This window comes from Phyllostomus hastatus, unplaced genomic scaffold (assembly GCF_019186645.2).
Source record: "Phyllostomus hastatus isolate PE091 unplaced genomic scaffold, TTU_PhHast_1.1 phas_contig_40, whole genome shotgun sequence".
In the NCBI taxonomy this organism is placed as follows: Eukaryota; Metazoa; Chordata; class Mammalia; order Chiroptera; family Phyllostomidae; genus Phyllostomus; species Phyllostomus hastatus.
The window spans coordinates 33,841,475-33,863,559 of record NW_025333872.1 but is presented as its reverse complement, the minus strand read 5'-3'; the positions used below and the strand labels follow the sequence as shown (position 1 = coordinate 33,863,559).

Sequence of the window (22,085 nt, the reverse complement as noted above, 5' to 3'; positions counted from 1 at the left end):
GGTAAAACTAATCTCATTAAATAAATTTGAAAGTGTTTTCATAATGCCTATCTAATGCCTGGCAGAACTTTGAAAAAGCATCAAATTATACATGTTTAAATTATGTATATTAAAATATATGCTTCAAATATAAAATAATCTGTTCTGATCTTGTTCATTCTTTTTCTAATTTCCATAACAAATATATCCTATTCATCTTCAAGCCTATCTTGAAACAGCCTGGATTAGTGAGTGATTTGTAATCAGATTTTAGGAAATAAAGAGCTAAGCAATTTTAGGGATTATTGTCACTAGATATCTATCTAGAAGGAAAAACCAAGACACTTAGAGGTTGCTAGATTTCCAGAACAGAGCACCTTACCACTCTAAGAAGTCTCCATCATATACCATTCATTTCAAGCCTTAGGAGGAGCAAATGTAGAATGTCTGCTCTACGTATATACTTAAAAGTTAACATGTCCATCCTTACTCTTTTTCCTCCCTATTACGGCCCACCTACACTGACACAATCCAAAGAGGGCGCAGCAAAACAATGAAACTCCAGGATGTTGTGACTTTGGGTTTACTGGTTCAACTGGGCATGCTCAGTCGCCAGGCAGATTTTTTTTTTTCCGTGAAGTGGGAACTACAACAGCGCGTACAGAGCGCGCACAAGTGGGCGTGCCCTCATGGAATTTAGAACGTTTCCGCACCCAATGGGGCCTCGCGGCCGTCTGCCGGAGGTTCTCATTGGAAGAGCGGGGAGGCGAGAGAGTAGAGGGCCCCTGGAGGGAACAGCCGAGGTGCGGGTCGGAGAGGCCGTACCCCGTGCGGGAGCAGCTACAGCGGCGGCAACATCCAACGGCGGTACCAGCAGTTCCAACCCGTTGCTTTACTTTTTAGCTGCACGAACATAATCACTATGCCGAAGAGAAAGGTAAGTCTTAAGATTTCAAAGGCCTTCAAATTGTGCTTACAGCAAACCTTGTCATTGTAATGGCTTGCGCGGAATGCGCTCAGTAATTAGTCGGAGATTGCGAATCTCTTTGCTCTCTATTTGCTGTCCGCGCTTGTTTTCAGATGCTTGTATACATTTCTCCTTTCTTCTCTTTTTCTCACCGACCCCATCGATCTCTCAATGTTACTTTCTGTCAAACGAAGCGGCTTCCCCTCTTTTTGAATTCATTCTCTGTGGAATGATTTCCCTCTTCAGTAAGAAGCAAAGGCAATTTACATTCCCCCTTCCAGGAGGGGAGTTTTCTCTGCAAACTGCCTGGTTGTCATTAGTGCAGAAGGAAAGCAGCAAGGGGGAGGGGGGGAAGCGAGCACAGGCATAAGGAGATCGAAAAAGATAAGTAAGTCGGACAGATGTTGGGGTTATTACCACGTGGGCCGTGCCCACGTCTAGGCGCGCCGCGGTGGCTCTTGAGTCTAAGGAAGAGGGAAAGCCATGTTTAAAATAGCGCTCACCCCCCTGCTCGTCTCCGCTACAGACCCGTATGTACCAACTCTAGTGTCAATCAGGGTTGGGGAAGGCGCAGGCGGGGCCCGGACGGCTGGACTTGCCCGGCAGTTCGCGGCGAGATCCGCGCAGTTGGTAATGTGCAAAGCGGATGGCTCCTAGCGCCTGGGTCACCCACTGTGGCTGCCAAGGTCAGGGGCTAACCAAATCCGCCCTGGCGACCCAAACCCACACTCAGTCGGAGAAGGCAGGGTACGCCCTCTCTGGCGCCCCTCGGTGCGTAGAGGGAACTGGGGTCACATTAGTGTCATCTTTTTCTTGAGGACAATTATGTCCCCTTCCGCGCAGGCCTCGGACATCAAGTATTTTGCACAAGGGAGTTTATTTCTCTCGGAGTCTCAGGGAGGGAAGGGAGGCTTCCCTCTACCCGGAGAAAACAGGTGTGTGGCCACTGTTCCTAAGAAAATGCTTTGGACGCTCCCACTGCCTGCCGCAATGTTTCCAACGGTGTCAACAAGTGAGAGTATTAAATTTGAGGGAGAATGACAAATAATATCGTGCTTTATGGGTTGAAGCTGTGGACTGATTTGTGTGTTTAAGTGAATGCATCACTTAAAAATATTGAAGTTTAAAGGTACAGAAGCTTTTGCCTTATCTGTTACTATTGAAAGTTTGATGGAAACTTATTTCTTTAAAAAACATTAATTAATTACACCAGTTTGTTTTTAATCTTAGAGTTTTTCACATACTGTGTGCCTCTTCCTGTGGGAATAGTTTGACGTACAGTATCTCATTTAATCCTCAAACACCTTGAGAAGTGTTATCCCCATTGAACTGGGCTTAGAGACATAAATTACCCGACATCTCACTAACCAGTACCTTGTACCAAAGATTTAATTAGATGCTGTAGGTCCAAAGCTCTTAACTTCAAACATTATACACTCATTTTATTTAGTGCAGGGTGGGTCAAGAGAAATTTAGAAAATCTAAAGATACTCCCAGCCTAAGAAGATGGATGACTTATTGAGAGTGCTGATACTTGAGATTCATTATTTAAACTTAATTTTTATGAAAGTATTGTTTTCCCAACCTTGTCCTACTAATCTGAGGATATTAATATGATGTCACCACTTTCAGCATTTTATCCAATCTTTAATGTCAAGGTTTGGAATTTGAGTAGAGTCAAGGAAACTAATATCAAGCAATGGTTTACAGGGTTAGTTGGTATCGTCTCCTTTCCTGGGAATTAACAAATTCAGATGAATAGTAAGTTAGATATGCACCAACCCTTTATGTATAATGGACTCTGACATGGTAGTACACTTGTTCAAGAGCCAGAGTTGGTGAAACCATAACCTATTCCATTCCCTCACTGCCCGCCTTCTATTTAGAGACATCTTCTATTTAAGGAAATAGAAGGGAAGAAAAGAAGAGCAGTAAAAGAACTAGCTTTGATTATTGTTTTATTTCTCTGGAAGGCAGAGAGCCTTCATGAAGTCAGGCATTCTGGGACTAGGGGCACACCTGTGTATAGGCACCTGTGTGTCATCCCTCAGGACATCAGAGTGTTCTTCAGAGATGACAGACCTCTCCTTGAGTAATAGGAAGGCTTTTTGTTTATACCTAGAGCTCAAAAACCTGGACAGGAGCAGCTAAGCTACCTTGGCCACCCCATCCATCAGTTAAAACTTAGAGCTGCCTCATGGAATCTTGGAGTTCACTGGAACTTATATTGGAAGCCATTGTCATTAGGTAAAATAAAACCTGCCTAGATGCAAAGACAAGAACTGGACAAAATCTGTGTGTAACTTTTGGAGATCTGGAAATCTAGAATAATTGTCAAAAACATTTACATAGTACTATTACTCAATGTTTTTGACTAAAGAATGGCCTGTTTGACATTATAATAAGTTTTAAAAGTACCCCACAATACTTTTTGCATTCTTGACCTCTTTTTTCCTTTTTCCTAGATATCAATAAAAATTATTTAATGAGCATATGCTTAGGTTTCTGCAGAGTAAGAAAGGGCATTAATAATAAAATATCTGGAGTAAAAAATATAATAAGTTAAACTATAATACTAAAAACATCTAGAATCCTAGTACTGCTTTAATGCCATAGGGATATACAATTTGTTCTCAAGGAGCTTATATTCAGTGAGGTGATAGATATAGAGTAGTAGATATAAAACAGTTCAATAATATTAAACCTGTATATATGTTCCAGAATATATAGTACCGATTCTAAAAGCTGTAGGATAGATAAGGAAAGAAGGTTGGATTTAGACTGGTCTTGAAAATGTGGGTAGAACTGATGTACAAAGGAAAAAATAGTCATTCTCTGTTATCAAGCATTTGAATGTCTCTTCTGATTGTATTTTAACATGACCAGGCCTCAGTTACACAACTCAAAGCTCATAATATCCACATCAATGTAAAATATTCTTATGACATTTATTAATCATGTCTTTGTTTTATCTGTATCTTTGGATGTGATAGCTACATTAAATCACACGGTTTTTTATTACTAATGTATTTTTTGAAGCAGTACATCATTCAGCAGTGAAGGGTTCTTCAGTTACCATTAAATCCCTTTCTGAGTTGTGAGATTTAAATAAATAAAGTTGACTTTCCTATATATTTATTACCTAATGGGTAAGGGAGTTGATGGGTCACTACCGATTAATAGTGAGAGGAACAGGAGGGAAAATGATAATACCCATGGACCGAGGTGGTGGTGGGACGGTGTGTGACTCAGCTCTAGACTGTTCTGCTCAAACATCCAGGAATGCCTGCAGGGGTCACGTTGTTCGGTGATGATCTGATGTCCTACAAAAGAGGCATCGGCCAGTGAGGCCTAGAGTTGTAGTCCTGGCATGGTCAGCAACAGTAGACACATTTTCACATCCTTTTTATTTTTCCACTTCTCATCCTAGAACTCTTAGAAGCACCTGATGTGTCACATAAGAAATTCTCTCATGAGACAATTTTCCATGAACTTGGGATATAAACACTAGGGAGTGTTTCTACACTTAAAATACAGGTGTAAAGGGAAAAAAGGCTGTCTGTCTCCTGCTTTGAAATATGAAGTTAGGTTTGATCTTTTTTCTTAAAAAGGAAAGGCTCAGTAGTGCTTGGCTTGGCACAGGGGATGCGTAACTAATAATACTCAAGATTTCTGATTGATCTTTCATAAGAATATCACAAGTTATAATATCAGAGACAGACTCTGTAAATGAAAATACAGATACATTTAACTATGTGAAAATGAGTATTTCAATATGGCAAAAGAAACTTAAAATTTAAAAACTAATGGAAAACTGGGAAAAATATTTGTACCAAATAGTACTGAAAAAAGTTTGCTATTTTTAAAAAATAAAATCTCAGAGGTCCTCATGGAAAAGATGTATATCCTTATAAGAAAATAACAGAAACAGACAGATGAACATATTTAGTTTTACTAAAAATCAAAGAAATGTATAATATTAAGAATAATGAGATGTAATTTTTAAAAACCAGTCTGGCCTGGTTTTTCAAAATGGTTGAAAGTACCACTGCCCATTGCTGAGTGATAGTGACACTCCAGTAATTTGCAAGCAGTGTGATTGGGAGTATAATTTCCTTAAGAAGAAAAAAAAAGAAGAAGAAAAAGAGCTCTACTGAGGTCTAATCTACTTACCATAAAGTTCAGTCATCTATTCAGGGTACAAAGATCAATGATTTTTAATAAATTGCAGAGTTGTGTAACATTACCATAATCTAGTTTTAAGCCATCTCCATCACTCCAAAAAGCTCTCTTACGTTGTTTGCACCCAGTCCCTGTTCCCACCCCAGGCCCAGGCAACCACTCTCCATAGCTTTGCCTTTTCTGGAAATTTTATATAAAAGGAATCAAACAATATGTAGTCTTTTGTGTCTGATTTCTTTCATTCAGCATAGTGTTTTTTAATTCCATGCGTATTATAGCACATATTGGTACTTCCTTCCTTTTTATTGCCCAATAATACTCCGTTGAATGAATATACCTCTTTTGGTTTATCCTTTCACAGGTTGATGGGCATTTGTATTATTGCAGTTTTCAGTTATTATAAATAATGCCACCATTGATATTTGTATATAAGTATTTCATGGACATGTTTTCATTTCCTTTGGGAAGTTTCCTAAAGGGAGAACAAGTGGGTGGTATGAAAGTGTCTTTAATATTTTCAGAAACTTGCAAAGTATTTCCTAAGTGATTGTATCATCAATGCATGAGAGTTCCAGTTTTTCCACATTCTTTATCATACCTGGGATTATTAGGTTTTTTGCTATAGTCATTCTAATGAATTTAACTTACATTTCCATAATAACTAATGATAATGAGCATCTTTCCATGTGCTTATTATTAGCCCAATGTGTATCTCAGGTGAAATGTCTATTCAGATTTTTTGCCTATTTTTAAATTGGATTGTTTGTCTTATTATTGAGTTGTGAGAGTTCTTTATATTTTCGGGCTGCAAGTCCATTATCAAATATATGATCTATAGATATTTTCTTCCAGTCTGTGGCTTTTTTAAATTAAAAAGCTGCCTTAGTGATGTTTCTTAAAGAACAGACATTTTAAATCTTTACCTAATCTAAGGTCACAGGTATTTTCTTCTGGAACTTTTATCTCATATTTAGGTCTGTGATCCATTCTGAGTTAATTCCGGATATAGCATGACATAAAGGTTTGATTTTTTTTTTTTTTTGGCATATGTATATCCAGTTACCCCAGCATGAATTGTTGCAAAGATAATTCTTTTTCCACTGAACCTTTGCTAAAAATCAACTCATCATGAATGTAAAGATTTATTTTGGGGCTGCAAGTTGTGTTCCATTCTCTGTATATAGTCTATTCTTACATTAATACACATTATTATGGTTTTATAGTAAGATCTGAAAACTAATAATGTCAATTCTCCACTTTGTTCTTTTTTTTCAAAATTGTCTTGGCTATTGCATCTTTCACATTTTCATATACATTTTAGGATCAGCTTGTAAATTTTTACAGAAATGCCTGTCATGATTTTGATGGGGATTGAATCAAATTTATAAATCAATTTGGAGAGAATTGCCATCCTAGCTATACTGAGTTTCCTGTTCTGACAGATAGTATGCCATCCATAAGTACTGAGTTTAATTGAGTTAATACTGATATGGAACCTATATTTGAGTGAAAACTCCAGGGAGGCAGACTTGTTTATTTAATTCATTCATTCACCCATTCCATGTTAAATAAACATTTCTTGAGCATCACCTTCATGCAAGGTATCTATCACCTGGGGAAAGTAAGTAAATAATTATTTTTTTCAATCCTTTTTGAAGTGAATGAATAAATGCCCTTATTTTAAGGATCTTTCCATCTGAGAGGGTAGGTAATCTACACATGCATGTATTTACAATTCATGACAAGAAGTGATAATAAGCCACAAAAAAGCTATGAGCATTTAGCCAGAGTACACGTCCAAAGAAAAAAAAACACTGACAAAAAATTTTGGTTCAAATGGTTGGGAGTTATAGTTTTGTTTTTTGTTTTTTGTTTTAAATAAAAGGATCAGTGTTAGTTTGTTTCTAAAGGTCAGCTATCACTGGTTTTTCTGTGAAGTGTGGCTTTCTTTGCAGTATGAGGAAGTTCAAGTCCAGGCCTGTTACTATAGGTGAGATTGGATTGTAAACAGTGGCCACCCTCCCTCAGTGGAGATTCAGTGACTCTTTGGTCCCTGTGCCTTTCTGTTAATGACCCTCTTGTGTTTTAAAGGCAGTTGTCTGGCTCCATGTTTCTAAGTTGGCACACCTTATTTGATTGATTACATAATTTTGAATCAATTTTGTAATGAAGTTTTTGATAGCTGTGATCTCTTTTTTTGAAACCCTCATAGCTCCTAGCACAGGTACTGTAACTATTTGCTGAATAAGTACATAAATGAATGGTTTTCAAGAGGGAAAAGTCTAGGTTTAATTATTTCATATACTTGTTGAGGAGATAATCCAATTTGGTCTGGCTTTACTGTTTGAGCTGTGATATAGGGCGGGTTATTTAACTTCTTCCTAAGCTTCTAAATTTCTAAACCTCTGAGACTCAGTTTCCTCATTTGTAAAACCAGGAGAGAATTATATTCTACCTCACTGGGTTGTTGGAGGAATTAAATGAAATATCAAATGCAGAGTTCATAGCAGTGCCTTGCATGTATAAAAGAATCAATGGATGTTTGTTATTATCATGATGATATTTTTAATTGTTAAGAAAACTACAGTGAAATAAGAGGCTTGTGGTAAGCACCAAGCTCCCATTTGTAGGACAAACGGCACATACGGTGGGTTGAAAGCAAGCATATCTCATCCTGGATGTCTGGTTAACTGTAATTGTAGGAGTAAACGTTCAGCAACCCAATAACAAATGTAGTGCTTTTGAAAGAAAACCTGGTGCATTTTTACATGGTTTATTTTTCTTATAAAAATTGGTTTAAAAATATCTTCATGTAACATTAAAATTCCTTTGGTAAATCAGTTATCGAGTAATCCTCTTTTCTTGTGTTTTCCTCCTAAAATACTCTTTTTGTTTACACCAAAATGAAATGTATTCCACTTTTCTGCAGGGTACAGTTTGGAAATGGTGACTGAAATAAACACCATTTAAGCCGTCTGCTTTCACAGTACCGAGTATGTTGAAATGGGAGGTTAGCGTCCTGAGTAATTTAAAAATCAATGCTAAAGGTAACAAACCAAATCAAAATGTTGAATTGTTTTTTCACTGGCAGCTTATTTATTGTACATTTCATTTTCTTCTCATAAAAGTTCAGCCAAATCATATATGGTTCCTAGTCAAGATTTTTATTGAGTCTAGTATTCTTATATCTGTGGAACTGCCCAGGAACAGGGCCATTGAGATATGCCCAAGGCAAATGCATGTTCAGGTCCACATAAAGTAAATGATATGCATATTCAGAAATAGGGAAATAGAACAAACTATTTTAAATTTCAAAATTTGTTCTAAAATTTAATATTTTAAGAGAGACATACCAGTAACAACATATAAACACATTTGTTACTATTTAAATGTAAATAGCCACTATTTATTCAATGCCTGGATGTACCAAACCTGAGCTATATGCTTTATATTTATTAGGCACCTTAGTTTTAATAAGAATATATGAAGTTATTAAAAATATATATGGGAAGTATTCTGGTATAATTTCATATTATTTCATTTTACTCTTACAACAGTTCTATGAGGTTTTCCTTATCTCACAGATAATGATATGACAGCCACAATATATAACATTTAGGTAGCTTTCTATGACTCAGGCACTGTTCTGCGCACTTTGCGTTAATGAACTGAATCCTTCCAGTACTTTTCACACTGCCATTTTGCAGAAGGCCCCAGCGATAGGAATGGAGGAGCTGGGGTTGCAGCCTGACAGTCTGGCTCCAGAGCCTGTGCTCTTGACCATGCAGCTCTCAGCCTTTCTCATACACAGTGAGAATATTGGGATTTCCTGAGATGAGGAATTTCCACTGGGCCACACAGCTAGAAAATGATAGAATCAGGAATTCTAACCCAGCCCTTTTTTACTTGAGATTTTTGCTCTTAACCATCCCACAATATGTCTCATCAATGTTTATTTCTAATAATCTGATGTACTTTTACTTAAAGAAAGGTACCCAATGAATGAAACAAGGAAGAATCAAAAGTTATATAAACTTGTGAGTGTTTATTTGTTTAAAATGTTGCCTTTATTAAGACACAGGCTGATGCCATTGCTTCTAGGTGCTAGTTGGAGAGTTACCCAGCAAGTCACTATTATCTGTGATCATGCCCCAAGGCAGGAGGCAGGGTGTGGCCTCAGCTTCTGGGAGAGGCACATTATCAAGGAGTCTTCTGGGTATTTCAGTAATTGATGGTGTAGGGTCATATACAAGGTGTTTCCTCACCCAGGTATCGATGGCTTTGAGTACCAAGAGTCAAGCACTTCGTATTTCCTCGGATTTCACCATGAACTGTTGGATTTACTATTGCAGAGATATATTGTCTTCATTTTTTATATATAGAGTAATAAGAATATTCCCCTATGGCCAGAAACATGTAAATATACTTGCATATTACACAATGTATTCAGAGATTAAAATGTAAATATTAAGGCACCATTACTTAGGCATTGGATTTAAAACATCAGCAGATACTTGTTTTTGGAGCTCATCAAATAAGAATAAAAGCTTTATAGCTAGGAAAATCTATTGGACCTAGGAGTATTTTATTTCAGTGTTCTGTATTACCAATTGATTAATTTTTAATAATAAATGTTATTTGTGAAGATATAAAGTGATATTATAAAATTGTGTATCTTGATTCTTTTGAGCCCGTATAAAGATAAAAGCAAAGTAAACCCTGTGAAGTGGTTTTTTTTTCTGAGTACTTTATTTAGCTTGCTTTATTTAAAAGGTACATTATCACTGTAAACTGTTAATTCAGTATTTAGAGATTTCTCATTTTGCTTGTTTGTTTTTAAAAATTTTTTGATTTAATCTTTATTGTATTTTTTTCCCAATTATCATTTAGTCCCCTTATAGCCCCCTCCCCCCAGCAATCACCACACTGTTGTCCTTGTCCATGAGTCCTTTTACCTTTTTGCTTAATCCCTCCAGCCCCTAACCTTTCTGCACCCCACTAGCTGTCAGCTTGTTCTTCATCTATCGGTCTGTCTCTCTTTTGCTTGTTAGTTCAGTTTGTTCATTAGATCCCATATATGAGTGAAATAATAAGGTGTTTGTCTTTCTCTGACTTGCTTATTTCACTTAGCATAATGTTCTCTAGGTCCATCCATACGGTCACAAAAGGTAAAATTTTCTTTTTATATCCAAGTACTATTCCATTTGTGTAAATGACTGATAGTTGTTTTATCTCCTCATTGACTGATGGACACTTAGGCTGCATCTGTATCTTGACAATTGTAAATACTGTTTCAATGAACATAGGGGTGCTGACGTTCTTTTGAATTAGTGTTTTGGTTTTCTTTGGATATATTCCCAGAAGTTGGATTGCTGAGTCAAAAGGCAGATCCATTTTTACTTTTTTGAATTATCTCCGTACTGCTTTCCACAAGTGCTGGCAAGGATGTGGAGAAAGGGGAACCCTTTTGCCGTATTGGTAGAAGAAGTGTTGTTTTCTTCTATTTCTTTTTCTTTTCTTTCCTTCTCTCTAATTTTTTTCTTTTTGAATGTAAGCTGTGGGCTTTTTAAAAAAATACTGGACAGAATTAGTTAAAGTCTCCTTTGTGGGGAGTCGTGAGCGTTTGGCATGGTGTATGTGAGAGATAAACCTTCTATGGAGTTGAGGTGATCAAAGTATGAAGCTTTAAAGACTTCTTCTGAAATTTCATATATATGCCATATAATAGATTTGTATATTTATTTATTTTTAGAGAGAGAAGAAGGGAGGGAAAGAGGGAGAGAAACATCAATGTGTGGTTGCCTCTCACGGGCACCCTACTGGAGACCTGGCCCACCACCCAGACATGTGCTCTGACTGAGAATTGTACCAGCAACCCTTTGCAGGCCAGCACTTAATCCACTGAGCCACAATAGCCAGGACCCATATAATAGATTTTTTAAACCTATATTTTTTCTATCTACTACTCATTGCTTTCTTTTATTACCTATTCTCTTGACAGAATTTTCAATTTTACTGCTTCCCCCTCTTTTTATTGTTCAATTACAGTTGTCCCCATTTTTCCTCCATTATTTTCCCCAGCCCTACCCACCTCCACTTCCCACAGTCAGTCCTCCCCCCATTGTCTTTGTCCAGGTGTCCTTTATACATATTCCTTGACTTGACCCTTCCCTTTATTTCCCTCATTATCCCGCTCCCCCCGCGCATTTGGTCACTGTCAGTTTGTTCTTTATTTTCAAGTCTCTGGTTTTATATTGCTCATTTGTTTGTTTTGTTGATTGTTTTCCACTTATAGGTAAAATAATATGTTATTTGCCTTTCACTGCCTGGCTTGTTTCACGTAGCATAAAACTCTCCAGTTCCATCCATGCTGTCACAAAGGGCAGGAGTTCCTTCTTCCTTTCTGCTGTGTAGTATTCCATTGTGTAAAAGTACCACTGTTTTTTAATCCACTCATTTACTGATGGGCACTTAGGCTGTTTCCAGCACTTGGCTATTGTAAATAATGCTGCTATGTAAATAATGCTGCTATGAACATTGGGGTGCATAGGTTCATTTTCATTGGTGTTTCAGGGTTCTTAGGGTATAATCTTAGCAGTGGAATCACTGGGTCAGAAAGCAGTTCCATTTTTAGTTTTTTGAGGAAATTCCACACTGTTGTGCACAGTGGCTGCACCAGTCTGCATTCCCACCAACAGTGCACTAGGGTTCCCTTTTTTCTACAACCTTGCCAGTGCTTGTTGTTTGTTGATTTGTTTATGATGGCCATTCTGACTGGTGTGAAGTGGCATCTCATTGCAGTTTTAATTTGCCTCTCTGCGGCTACTGATGTTGATCCTTTTATATGACTCTGGGCCCTCTATATGTCTTCCTTTGAGAAGTGCCTGTTAAGGTCCTTTGCCCATTTTTTAATTCGGTTGTTTGTCTTCCTAGTGTGGAGTCATGTGAGTTCCTTATATATTTTGGAGATCAAACCCTTGTCCAAGTTATCACTGGAAAATACATTTTCCCATATGGTTGATCTCCTTTTCATTTTGCTGATTTTTTTTTTAGCCATGCAGAAGCTTTTCATTTTAATGTAGTCCCATTTGTTTATTCTTTTCTTTATGTCCCTTGCTCTAGGGGACATATTGGTGAAAATATTGCCGCATGGAATATCTGAGATTTTCCTGCTTATGTTCTTCTCTAGGTTTTTTATGGTGTCGCAACTTATATTTAAGTATTTTATCCATCTTGAGTATATTTTTGTGTATGGCATAAATTGGTGGTTGAGTTTCATTTTTTGCATGTAGCTGTCCAGATCTTCCAACACCATTTGTTGAAGAAGCTATTTTTACTCCATTTTATACTCCTGCACCCTTTGTCAAATATTAATTGACCATAGAGACATGGGTTTATTTCTGGGCTCACTCTTCTGTTCCACTGATCTATGTGTCTGTTCTTATGCCAGTGCCAGACTGTTTTCATTAGAGTGGTGTTTTTCTCTTTTAGTGGTCACATGTCAGTCACATCAGAGCCAGCTAATTAATTTTATAAAAATACAAGGAACATCATAACTGTGTTTACCATTTGCTAGAAGTTAATTCAGATCTAAGCCAAAGTAACTATCTCGTAACATCCTTTAAAAGCCCAGGTGTAAAAGTTGGAAGGTTTGAGTTTAGTGTGGACACTGCTACTCTTGCCCAGTAGAAAGTCACATGACCTCTTTGAACCTCTGCTCTTCATCTGTAAAGTGGAAATGTTAAGACTGCCCTGTGTTTCTCAATGCTTTTGAGAGGATCAAATATAAGATCAATGTGCAAGGACATTGGAAAACATAAGTACTATAAAAAATTATAGAAATGATTTGGTGTTTTGTCTTTAGTTTTAATAGTGAGACAAAAATGCTTATATCTGTGTATGTGACAATTTAAAAGCCCAGAATAGTACATTTATGTTCATCTCTCTATATAGTATTTTTAATGAGAAATTGCTTATTGTTATTCCAAGAAGCTCACAAATGAGAGGGAAAAAGAAACACTCTATTACATTTTATGTGCCCCTTACCTAGGTGTACAAATTCAAATATTTCCCAAACCAGAAGACCTGCATCAGTTTTGAAAACAGGAAAATTTAGTGTGGTGTGGTACAAAAGAGAATGAACTCTGAGCTAGCCTACCCGAGTCTGAATCCCGGCCCTTCCACTTACCAGCTGGGTGATCTTGGGCAAGTTACTTAATCTCTCCAATCTCAATTCCTCATTTATAAGGTAGTCATGATGCTATTTTACCTACCTCACAAGGTTGTGATAAGGATGAATTCATTTAGATCATTGCCTTGCACGTAGTGCAGTATGCATGTTTATTAAGATAATGATTATTCTTCTGGGTCTCTTCTCTTGTCCTTTTCCAAGACTTCAATACCTAGAATTCCCTATTTTATTCATATGATACTTCCACAGTGTAATTAATAGGTATACAAGTAGCCAAGTAAGTCAGGCAAGTGAGATCTTCATGTCCATCTTATTAATTTTATTCTTGAGAAATTTAGGCCCGAGGACATGAGCTGTAAGGCTGAATAGAATGTAGGCTCTGACCTCAGTGAGGGCCTTCCTCCATGATCCCATTCCATACAAAACCACAGCACGTGGAGAAAGGTAACTCATGAAGGAGGCAAGTCATTCTAAAGAGTTGTATAAAGTAGTTTGAATTATTTATTTCATATTAATAATACACTCCCAGTATTGAGTTATGTATATTTATGCTGATAAAATTTCACTGAACCTAGCTGAACATGGTTTTTTCTTTACTTTCAGTTTCCTTTTATAATGTGAGTTATTTTCCCTAAAAGTATCCCTCAGAAACGAGAGAGTTACTGTTTATTTCAATTCACCAAAAATTTTTTTAAAAAAGATTTTACTTAATGATTTATTTTTTTTAGAGACAGAGAAAGAGATCATCGCCCCCAACTGGGGACCTGGCCCACAACTCAAGTCTGTGCCCTGATTGGGAATTGAGCCTGTGACCTATCAGTTCACAGGACAGTGTTCAATCTACTAAGCCACAGCAGCCAGGATCATCCAAAGTATTTTAGAGTAGAAGTATTAACTCAGTTACTTTTATCTTGATCACCTGTTGGTTACTGCCCTGCCTGGTTTCAGAAACTGTTATCCCCTGTGACTAAGGCTAAGTGAGAGACCTTGGGACTATAAGCCATTAAGGAGACAAAGCTTATCTCCCTGGCAGGGGTGCCACCTCTGCCTCCTTTACTTCAACCTACTTGGCCCCGAGCCTGGCCGGTTAGACAATGATGGGTAAGATTCCTCGAGGGAGGGACGACCTAAGATGGGCGTGGTCACGGAGGAGCCCTCAGGGAAGGACTTGGGGGTCTATAGAAAAAGGGGGTGATGGACCCTCACCCCTCAGCTTTGATATAGCCTGAGTCCTCATTTGTTCTTTGAGAAGTCTCCTCATCTCTTGGCTGCCTTACTTTGCCTGCCTGATTTAAGCCTGAAACAATGCCAGAGGGTGGTGAAGCCCTGGGCAGGAATAGGTGGTTCCTCGGGGCAATCAAGCCTAAGAAAGAATGCATAAAATCCTGTGAAACCTGCTTTGCTAAGAATGCCCTCAGTTTTCTGATAAGGGTCCAAGCATGAACTGAGTTTGTTTCCCAAAGTTTTATAGCCCTTTAGCTAACTGACCCTGACTCAGAATAAGCCCTCAGAGTTCTTTGAATGTTATCTGTTGTTTGATCCTTACTGCCTGACAATGATTGCTAAGCTTTACCTGTATTCCCATGCAAATTGAACCCAGTAAAAGCCCATGGAGGAAGAGGCTCCTGGCCCTTCTCCTTTGAGCGATCGGCCACCTTTCCTCTCCAAGCAGATCTTGTCTTGGTAGACTTATTCTCATCCGCGGTGGATGGGGGTCTCTGCAGGCAAAGCTCCCACACAACCATAAAATATTACTCTGGGAAGATAATAGCCCTACATAACTTTAATAAGTGCAATTTGCGTTTATAGAAGTTGATGAAATTAATCAACATAAGCAAAGGAGGAGGTAGCAAAGAAATTGAACATTCATTTGATTATTAATCCTCTGCATGTGATCTCTCAATTCCAGGAACTGGAATTTTAAAGATTATTTTTAAAAGCAATACAGTATTGGAAGGTCCCAAAATACACCTTCAGGATGAATTAAAAACAGTCATGCTAATGTTAAACAATGTTAAACAGTCCTGATGGCTTTGAGTAAAAATTTTAGTGTCTATTTCATGTGTTATAGGAATATTTGAATTTACGAGAACTGTTATTTGGAAAACCCCATAATACTTTATAGACATTTACAGAGGGAAATTCACATTGCATTACTCATATAGTTGAGTTATGTGTTAATCTTTGCAGAAATAGTTATAGATACATTTCAATCTTCTCTGGATGGGTTATTTGGCTTTTTTTGTCCTAAAATGGTTGTCTTCTGCTCACCATCTCACTACCAGACTACTTTCTTTTCTTCATCCTTGCATTTGTAACAGAAATTGAAAATCAACTTTAAAAGAAATTGTAAATAATAAAAAAATTTTAAATATTGGCCAGCAAATTAGAGAAAAATAACCACCAAGTAATACATTCTCCAGGTTAAAAGAAGTGATTGTTGGTTATAGCTTCTCCCAGCTTTTCCACATTAGCATGGATAACCCAGGAGCTGAGACTGGATTTGTTCTATGGCTGCTGGCAAATGGTTACAATAATTCAACTATTTCGCTTAAGTTATAAAGCAATAGCCTTGGTCACTAAAAATCTTAGAAATAAAACTCTAAGAGCCTGTATTTACCAGTAAAGACTTTCTGGAACTTCAGTACAGCACTTGTTGCTAAGAATCCTGAACTCTCCTCTTCCTTGTGGCTGAGAAACATGGCACTGGGGTAGTAGACTTACACTTTCCAACTTCCTGCCACACCCTCAGTATTGGATGGGGGAACCCCCCAAAAAACAGAAATTATTTGTAAAAAGTTGTATATTTGTCACCTTCAAAGCATTCTCCTTTTGATGCAATCACCTATCAAGGCTTTTTTCACTGCTCAGAACAGTTTTTAACTCATCAATTTTGATGCCATTTAGTGCTTCTGCCATTTTCTGTTTCACCTCTTCCACATCGGCAAAACTGTTTCTCTCTGAGGACTTTTTTCATCCAGGGAAACAAAAGAAAGTTGCTCAGGGTGAGATCCAGTGAATAGAGAGGGTGGGGCACAGGGGTCATGCCATTTTTGGTCAAAAACTGCTGAACATTCGGTGCAGTATGGGCAGGTGCACTTGTAAATCACCTATCATGAAATGGGCAAACACATTGAAAGAGTATTCAAAAAAAGAAAAATTCACTGAAGCCAAATGCAGCCTCTCACAGCAACCCGTGCTGGTACACGGACACAGATGTGTTCCCAGAATACCCACCTAGCAGAGGAAGCCTATGCTGCAAGAGACCTACCCTCCAGAAGATAATTCCAGTTTTTTTGGGGGGGGGGGGTCCCCCCTTGTATCTCCCTCTGCAGTGACAAATCTACAGGCTATTACCATCTGGAAGTGTTCCCAAGCAACTGTTGGAAGGGCATAAGGATTTTCTCCTCTTCTCTGATGCCTTCCCAAGTTTGGCAGGGGAAAAATGGGCCTATGACCCCACAGTGCCCTCAGTAAGGTGGTAACTGCCATTTATTGAAAGAGAAGCTCAACATCTGGGTAATATTTTCCTATTGATTCCATATGGATGGTCTATGGAGTCAAAATTTCAAATTTCTTTTCTTAGTTTCCTGATAAGAATTGCTGGTCCTGTTGTAGCCTTAAGGAAAATACAGTTGTGCCCCTTCATTACACTCTAGTGTCCTCAGATGCAGGACCCAGACATCTTTGTGTAAAGAAAGGGCCTAGTACAGTCAGTCAGCTGCTGAGGATTCCATACTCCTTCACCCTCCCTCCTCCCTCACTGAGCCAGTGTTTACAGTGCTCTTGGCTTGCAGTCTTGCCCTACTCCAGTTCTTTCATATAAGTACAAATGAAGTGATTATGAATTATATGTCTTGAACAGAAAATGAAGAGGCAGCATATGAACCAGATGTATAAGCCATTTAAGAAACACAGAAAATGCTATGAGTAAACCTAGTCATTGAATTTGCTTCCAAAATAACTATTAGGTATATGTGGAACTTCTCAATTAACCACCATGTCTCCTAACCTTTCTTTCATGTTATTCATTTCTTTATTTCTCCTTTTTGCATTCTGGGCTAATTTCTCAGCAGGCACTGTTAACCTGGGCTTTGCTTCCAGCTCCACCCCCCAATATTGGTAATATTTTGTTGGGAAAAAAATTAAAAACAGAAAAATCCAAGAAATAATATAACTTTCCTATTTACTCACTGCTCAGAATTTATAAGTTTGAATATGTTTATAGTATTTTTTCAGATATTTTTAATAAATAAAAAAAACATTACAGATAAAGTTCAAGTTCGAAACACACCCTTGGTTCCTTTCTCTTGTCACCCTCCCTGGAGACAGCCATTATGAATTTGGCTTGTATCCTTACCAGTCCAGGATGTTATGAATTTATGATATATATGTCATATATAAATCCATAATATTGATTCGTTCATGTTTTAAAGTTTGTGAAAGTGGAATCATACATGTGTTCTTGTTTTCTTCCTTCTGTTACTTGACATTATAATGAATGAGTGTAAATCTGTTTAGGTGTATTGTGATGCTTAATGTATCTGGGCTTTTTCTAATGACTTAATTTGTGGTTTCTATATATCATGTGGTTTCCCCTGCTTTGTTCTTTTTTCCCCTTGCCTTTTATTTGTAAAATTTACTTCCTTTTGTTCTGCCTGACTTGTAAATTTACAGATCCTATTTTCTGTCTTAAAAATTTTAATGACTATCTCCTAAATTTTATTTTAACAAAGTGTAAAATTTTTCTGTGTCTGTATTGTCTTTCAGAACAAAACCAGGACCTTTAACTTATTCTGATCTATTCTCTTCTCGTGTTTTGTAGTGGTTTGTCGAGAAGTGTGCTGTCTAATAAGGTAGTGAAAAGTTTCATGAGGCTATTAACTACATAAAAAGGACTAGCTGAATTTTTGAAACTGTAGTTTTAATCCATTTAAATTTAAAAACTGGTATTGCATTCAGTAATTGGAGTAATTGGAAAATCTTAAATATATTTGAAATAACCTGGATATATAAAACCACTATAAACTTTGTGAACTCTGAATACAGATCAGGTATTCTCAGTGAAGACTTAGCACGTGAATGGAGATGTGCTGAAGTGTATAATGCATGTCAGAATTTGAAGATATAGTGCAAAACAGTTTGTATAATAGCTCAATAATTTGTATATTGATTACATGTTGAAGTGATAAAATTTTAGATATATTCAACTCAATAAAATATTATTAAAATAACCTCACCTATTTCTTTTTACTTTTTAATGTAGCTGTTAGAAAATCTAGAATTACATGTTATATTTCTGCAGTGATATGGGATTTCTGTTGAAACTTTTTAAAATTTAAACACATAAAATAGGTATTATTACCTACAGGTTTATTAGATTTACCAACATATTTTATATATTTCTTCTTATATACTTTCCTTCCATCTTGATTCATGTTTTTAATGGCTGAATTTGATCCTTTAGTAACAGGACCTTATTGAAGGAAAAGCTCTGTTGGTCTTTATAGCATTCTGCCATGATTCTTGGCTGAGTATAGAATTCTAGTTTGATAGTCTTACTCAGCTCCTTGAACATTACTCCATTATTTTCTTACTTTTGTAGTTGCTGGTGAGAAGTAATTTTTTTGTAGATAATCCATCTTTTAACTCTGATAACTTTTAAGATTTTTCCCATTTTCCTTGGCATTCTGCAGTTTATTTGTTTTTTAATCCTCACCAGAAGATATGTTTATTGATTTTAGTGAGGGGGTGTGGAGAGAAAGAGAGACATAAATATCGATGTGAGAAACCTCAATCGGTTGTCTCCATTACGTACCACTATTGGAGATCAAACCTGCAACCTATGTGGTGTACCAGGTGATGCTCCAACCAACTGAACCACATGGCCAGGGAACCATGGTATAGTTTTATTATAGTATTTCCAATATGGTTTCCAGTATGCTTCTTGGTATAAGCTTTCCATCTGGACACTCATGACTTCAATTTTGAGATAGTCTTAGCTTTACTTATGTCGTTGCCTTCTCCTAGTACCTCTAATCTCTGCTTCCAAAATAACTATTAGGTATATGTGGAACTCCTCAATTAACCACCATGTCTCGTGGTGGGATGCCCTGTCCTGTGGAGCTCTCCTGGCCATGGATGAGAAATAAGTCATCGCAGGCACAATCTCTTGTTCCTGCTGGAAAGTAGGTGGTGATTCCTTCTAGTGGAGAATGCCCCAAGCCCTTCTCCAGCATGACTTTTATTGCTCAGCAGCATGTATGGGTACACAGTATGCATGCAAAGCTCATCAGTCAATGTCTAAAGGCCATAGTTACAGAAAACAGATATTATCAATAGATAACAATTGAGGAAACACAGAGATCTGCCTCAATTCAGAGTCTGTTAGATATGCTGACCCCAAGGGTTGTTAAACTGTAGTTCTGAGATTACGAGTTCACTCCCATAGGCTTTGAATTTAAACATTTGGTTTATAGCAACAGGGCTATACAAAGCAGAGCCTCAAGGGGTATAATGCATTCCTTAGGCCTGATCTCCCACAGGAACCCTCGGGGCTAGTATTGGGTCATGCCTACCTCCTGCATTTCCGGTGTTCCAGTTGAGACTCTTTCAAGGCCTTGCTTGTGCTAAGGTACAGTCTCTGATACCACACAAAGCAGTACCCAACATCTCCTAACCTCCCTTTCATATTATTTGTTTCTTTATTTCTCCTTGTTGCATTCTGGGCTAATTTCTCAGCAGTCAGTGACAATACATTATTTCTTTTACTGTCCTTGGTCTAGTGTTTATGTTTCAAGTTTTTCTTATTTCAGTGATTCTACTTTTATCTTCAAAATTTTGTAATAAAAAAGTTTCAACTGCCTATTGATTTTTGCTCAGGTTCAGGCCTTCTTGGCTGACCTCTGTCCTCATCGGGTCACCAGGTGTTCAGGGGTCCACCTGCCTGCTGACTTGCCCTCAGATCGGCTTTCCGAAGTGCTTTAGACTCCCAGAATCCCTGTTGTGCCTTTCTTCTGGCCACCATATATGTCCCCCATCTTGTGCTGACTCTCAACTCAGGACCCATGCCACCTGGGTGCTGAAGGAGCCTTAGATATGTGAAGGAGACCTTTCCGTTTGACCCTGGTTCTCTGCCATCCTGACCATTCTGGGTTCAGACTAGATTATAAACCCTCCCTGTCATGGGGAATGGGGTAAGAACCCCTCTGCCTTGGAAGTCCCTGTCCCTTTATCTTAGTCACCTCATCATTCCTATCAGCCTGCTGGAATATTGAAATACATCTGAGATCAACCATGTACACCCTCGAGCTCTGTTTCCCCCTTTTCTTGTTTTTATTCTTCACAATCCTTTGGCCCTCCTTGCTATCTCCAGCCTCATGGCTAAAGGTTAGTGTTAGACAGGCTGTGAGATAAGATAGCCTGAAATGGTTGGCCTTTCTGGATAGTGTACCTGTTAACCTGTGCCACAAAAATAGGTGACAGGGTTGCAGGGACTCTGGATGTAAGGGGATGTGCTCAAGTCCAAGGCTCTGTTGAGTGTAATTTTATATTTGATAATTCAGGAGACTCATTAAGAGCTTATATCTTTTGTTGTGTAACATCTATATAATAATTTGCATTCTATGAAATGTTGTCCCCAGCATCTCGCTTGATCACATGCCCCTTTGAATTACATGTCATTATCATCTGTCATTCACAGGTGAAGAGACAGCCATGGTGATCAAGGTGCTGCCTTAGATCACACAGCTCCTAGGTAGAAACCCAAGATGTAAGCCCATGTCCTGGCCTGCAGTGGTGCCACAGTACCGCACTGATCCCAGGGAAAGATTAGTTGGGCTGTTTCTGACTGTTAACTTGTTACATACTTGTTAACAGAAAGCCCTTGTGGAGAGATTACCAGAGAAACCAGCTTTGCCTAGAGTTGCAGTTCTTTACATCTCTAGCCTATGTTCATTCATCTGCAAACATCAATATTTTCAGTTATACCTGATTTTTTATGTGGTATCTTTTCAAGTTTCTCTTTTTCAATAAGTTGCATCCAAGTCAAACATTAGGCCCATGTCTAGAGAGTAATCTCTCAGTCATACTGCTGTCATTAATCCACTGCATGGAAGAATATTGAAAATAATGTCATTAAATCATTTTTTATTTTTTTATGTCATTAAACATCAGCAACAGCTATGTGCTGCTTCTTTAAATGCCTGTTGGTAACAGGTAGAGGGTGCTCCAGGTAAATCTACTATGGCCTGGCAGGTAGGAAAGACACCCAGCACTCCATGACAATGGAGGGTCTGGTTTGTGGCCAGAAGGGTCGAGTTTGTAGTGAAAAAGTGAGCACAGGCAAACGGCCCATCTAGGTGTTGTCTTCATATGGTCACACTTTTCAAGATTTCGCCCTCTCTAATTCAGCTGAGTGAGCGCTAGACCTGTGAACCAGACAACCCGATGCCAGAGAGTGGAGAACAGAAAAGAGAAGCTCTGTTCCCCCTCATGAGAGAGAAGGTTCCAAGGAGGAGGGGAAAGAGTTGATTTGGGAAGCAGAAGAGAACTCCATGGATCTGGGAAGTTCTAGAGAGGGGTGAACTGTGTAACAGGAAACCCGAGGATGAAGAGAAGGTTTGCTGTGTCCTTCAACTTGAAGAAAAGCTTCTGTCTTTCTCAAAGACTTTATATACTCTGACCTGTGTTTTATATATTATTTTTATCATATTTCTTATTTTAATGTTATTTTATGTGTACTTCTATGTAGTCACATAGCCTATT

The 22,085-nt window shown here is 38.0% G+C and overlaps 1 protein-coding gene across 5 annotated transcripts in view; it reads left to right on the top strand.

The window, feature by feature from the left end:
- Positions 1-711: 711 nt before the first annotated feature.
- Positions 712-22,085, top strand: part of HMGN3 (high mobility group nucleosomal binding domain 3) — a 33,751-nt gene continuing 12,377 nt past the window's right edge. The window contains exon 1 of one of the 5 annotated variants that reach the window (XM_045844272.1): positions 712-916. In XM_045844272.1, coding sequence (XP_045700228.1) covers positions 902-916 — 15 coding nt within the window. In that variant the 5' untranslated portion in view covers positions 712-901. The remainder of the gene's footprint in view (positions 917-22,085) is intronic. The other 4 variants (XM_045844270.1, XM_045844271.1, XM_045844273.1 and 1 more) reach the window with 4 other exon arrangements.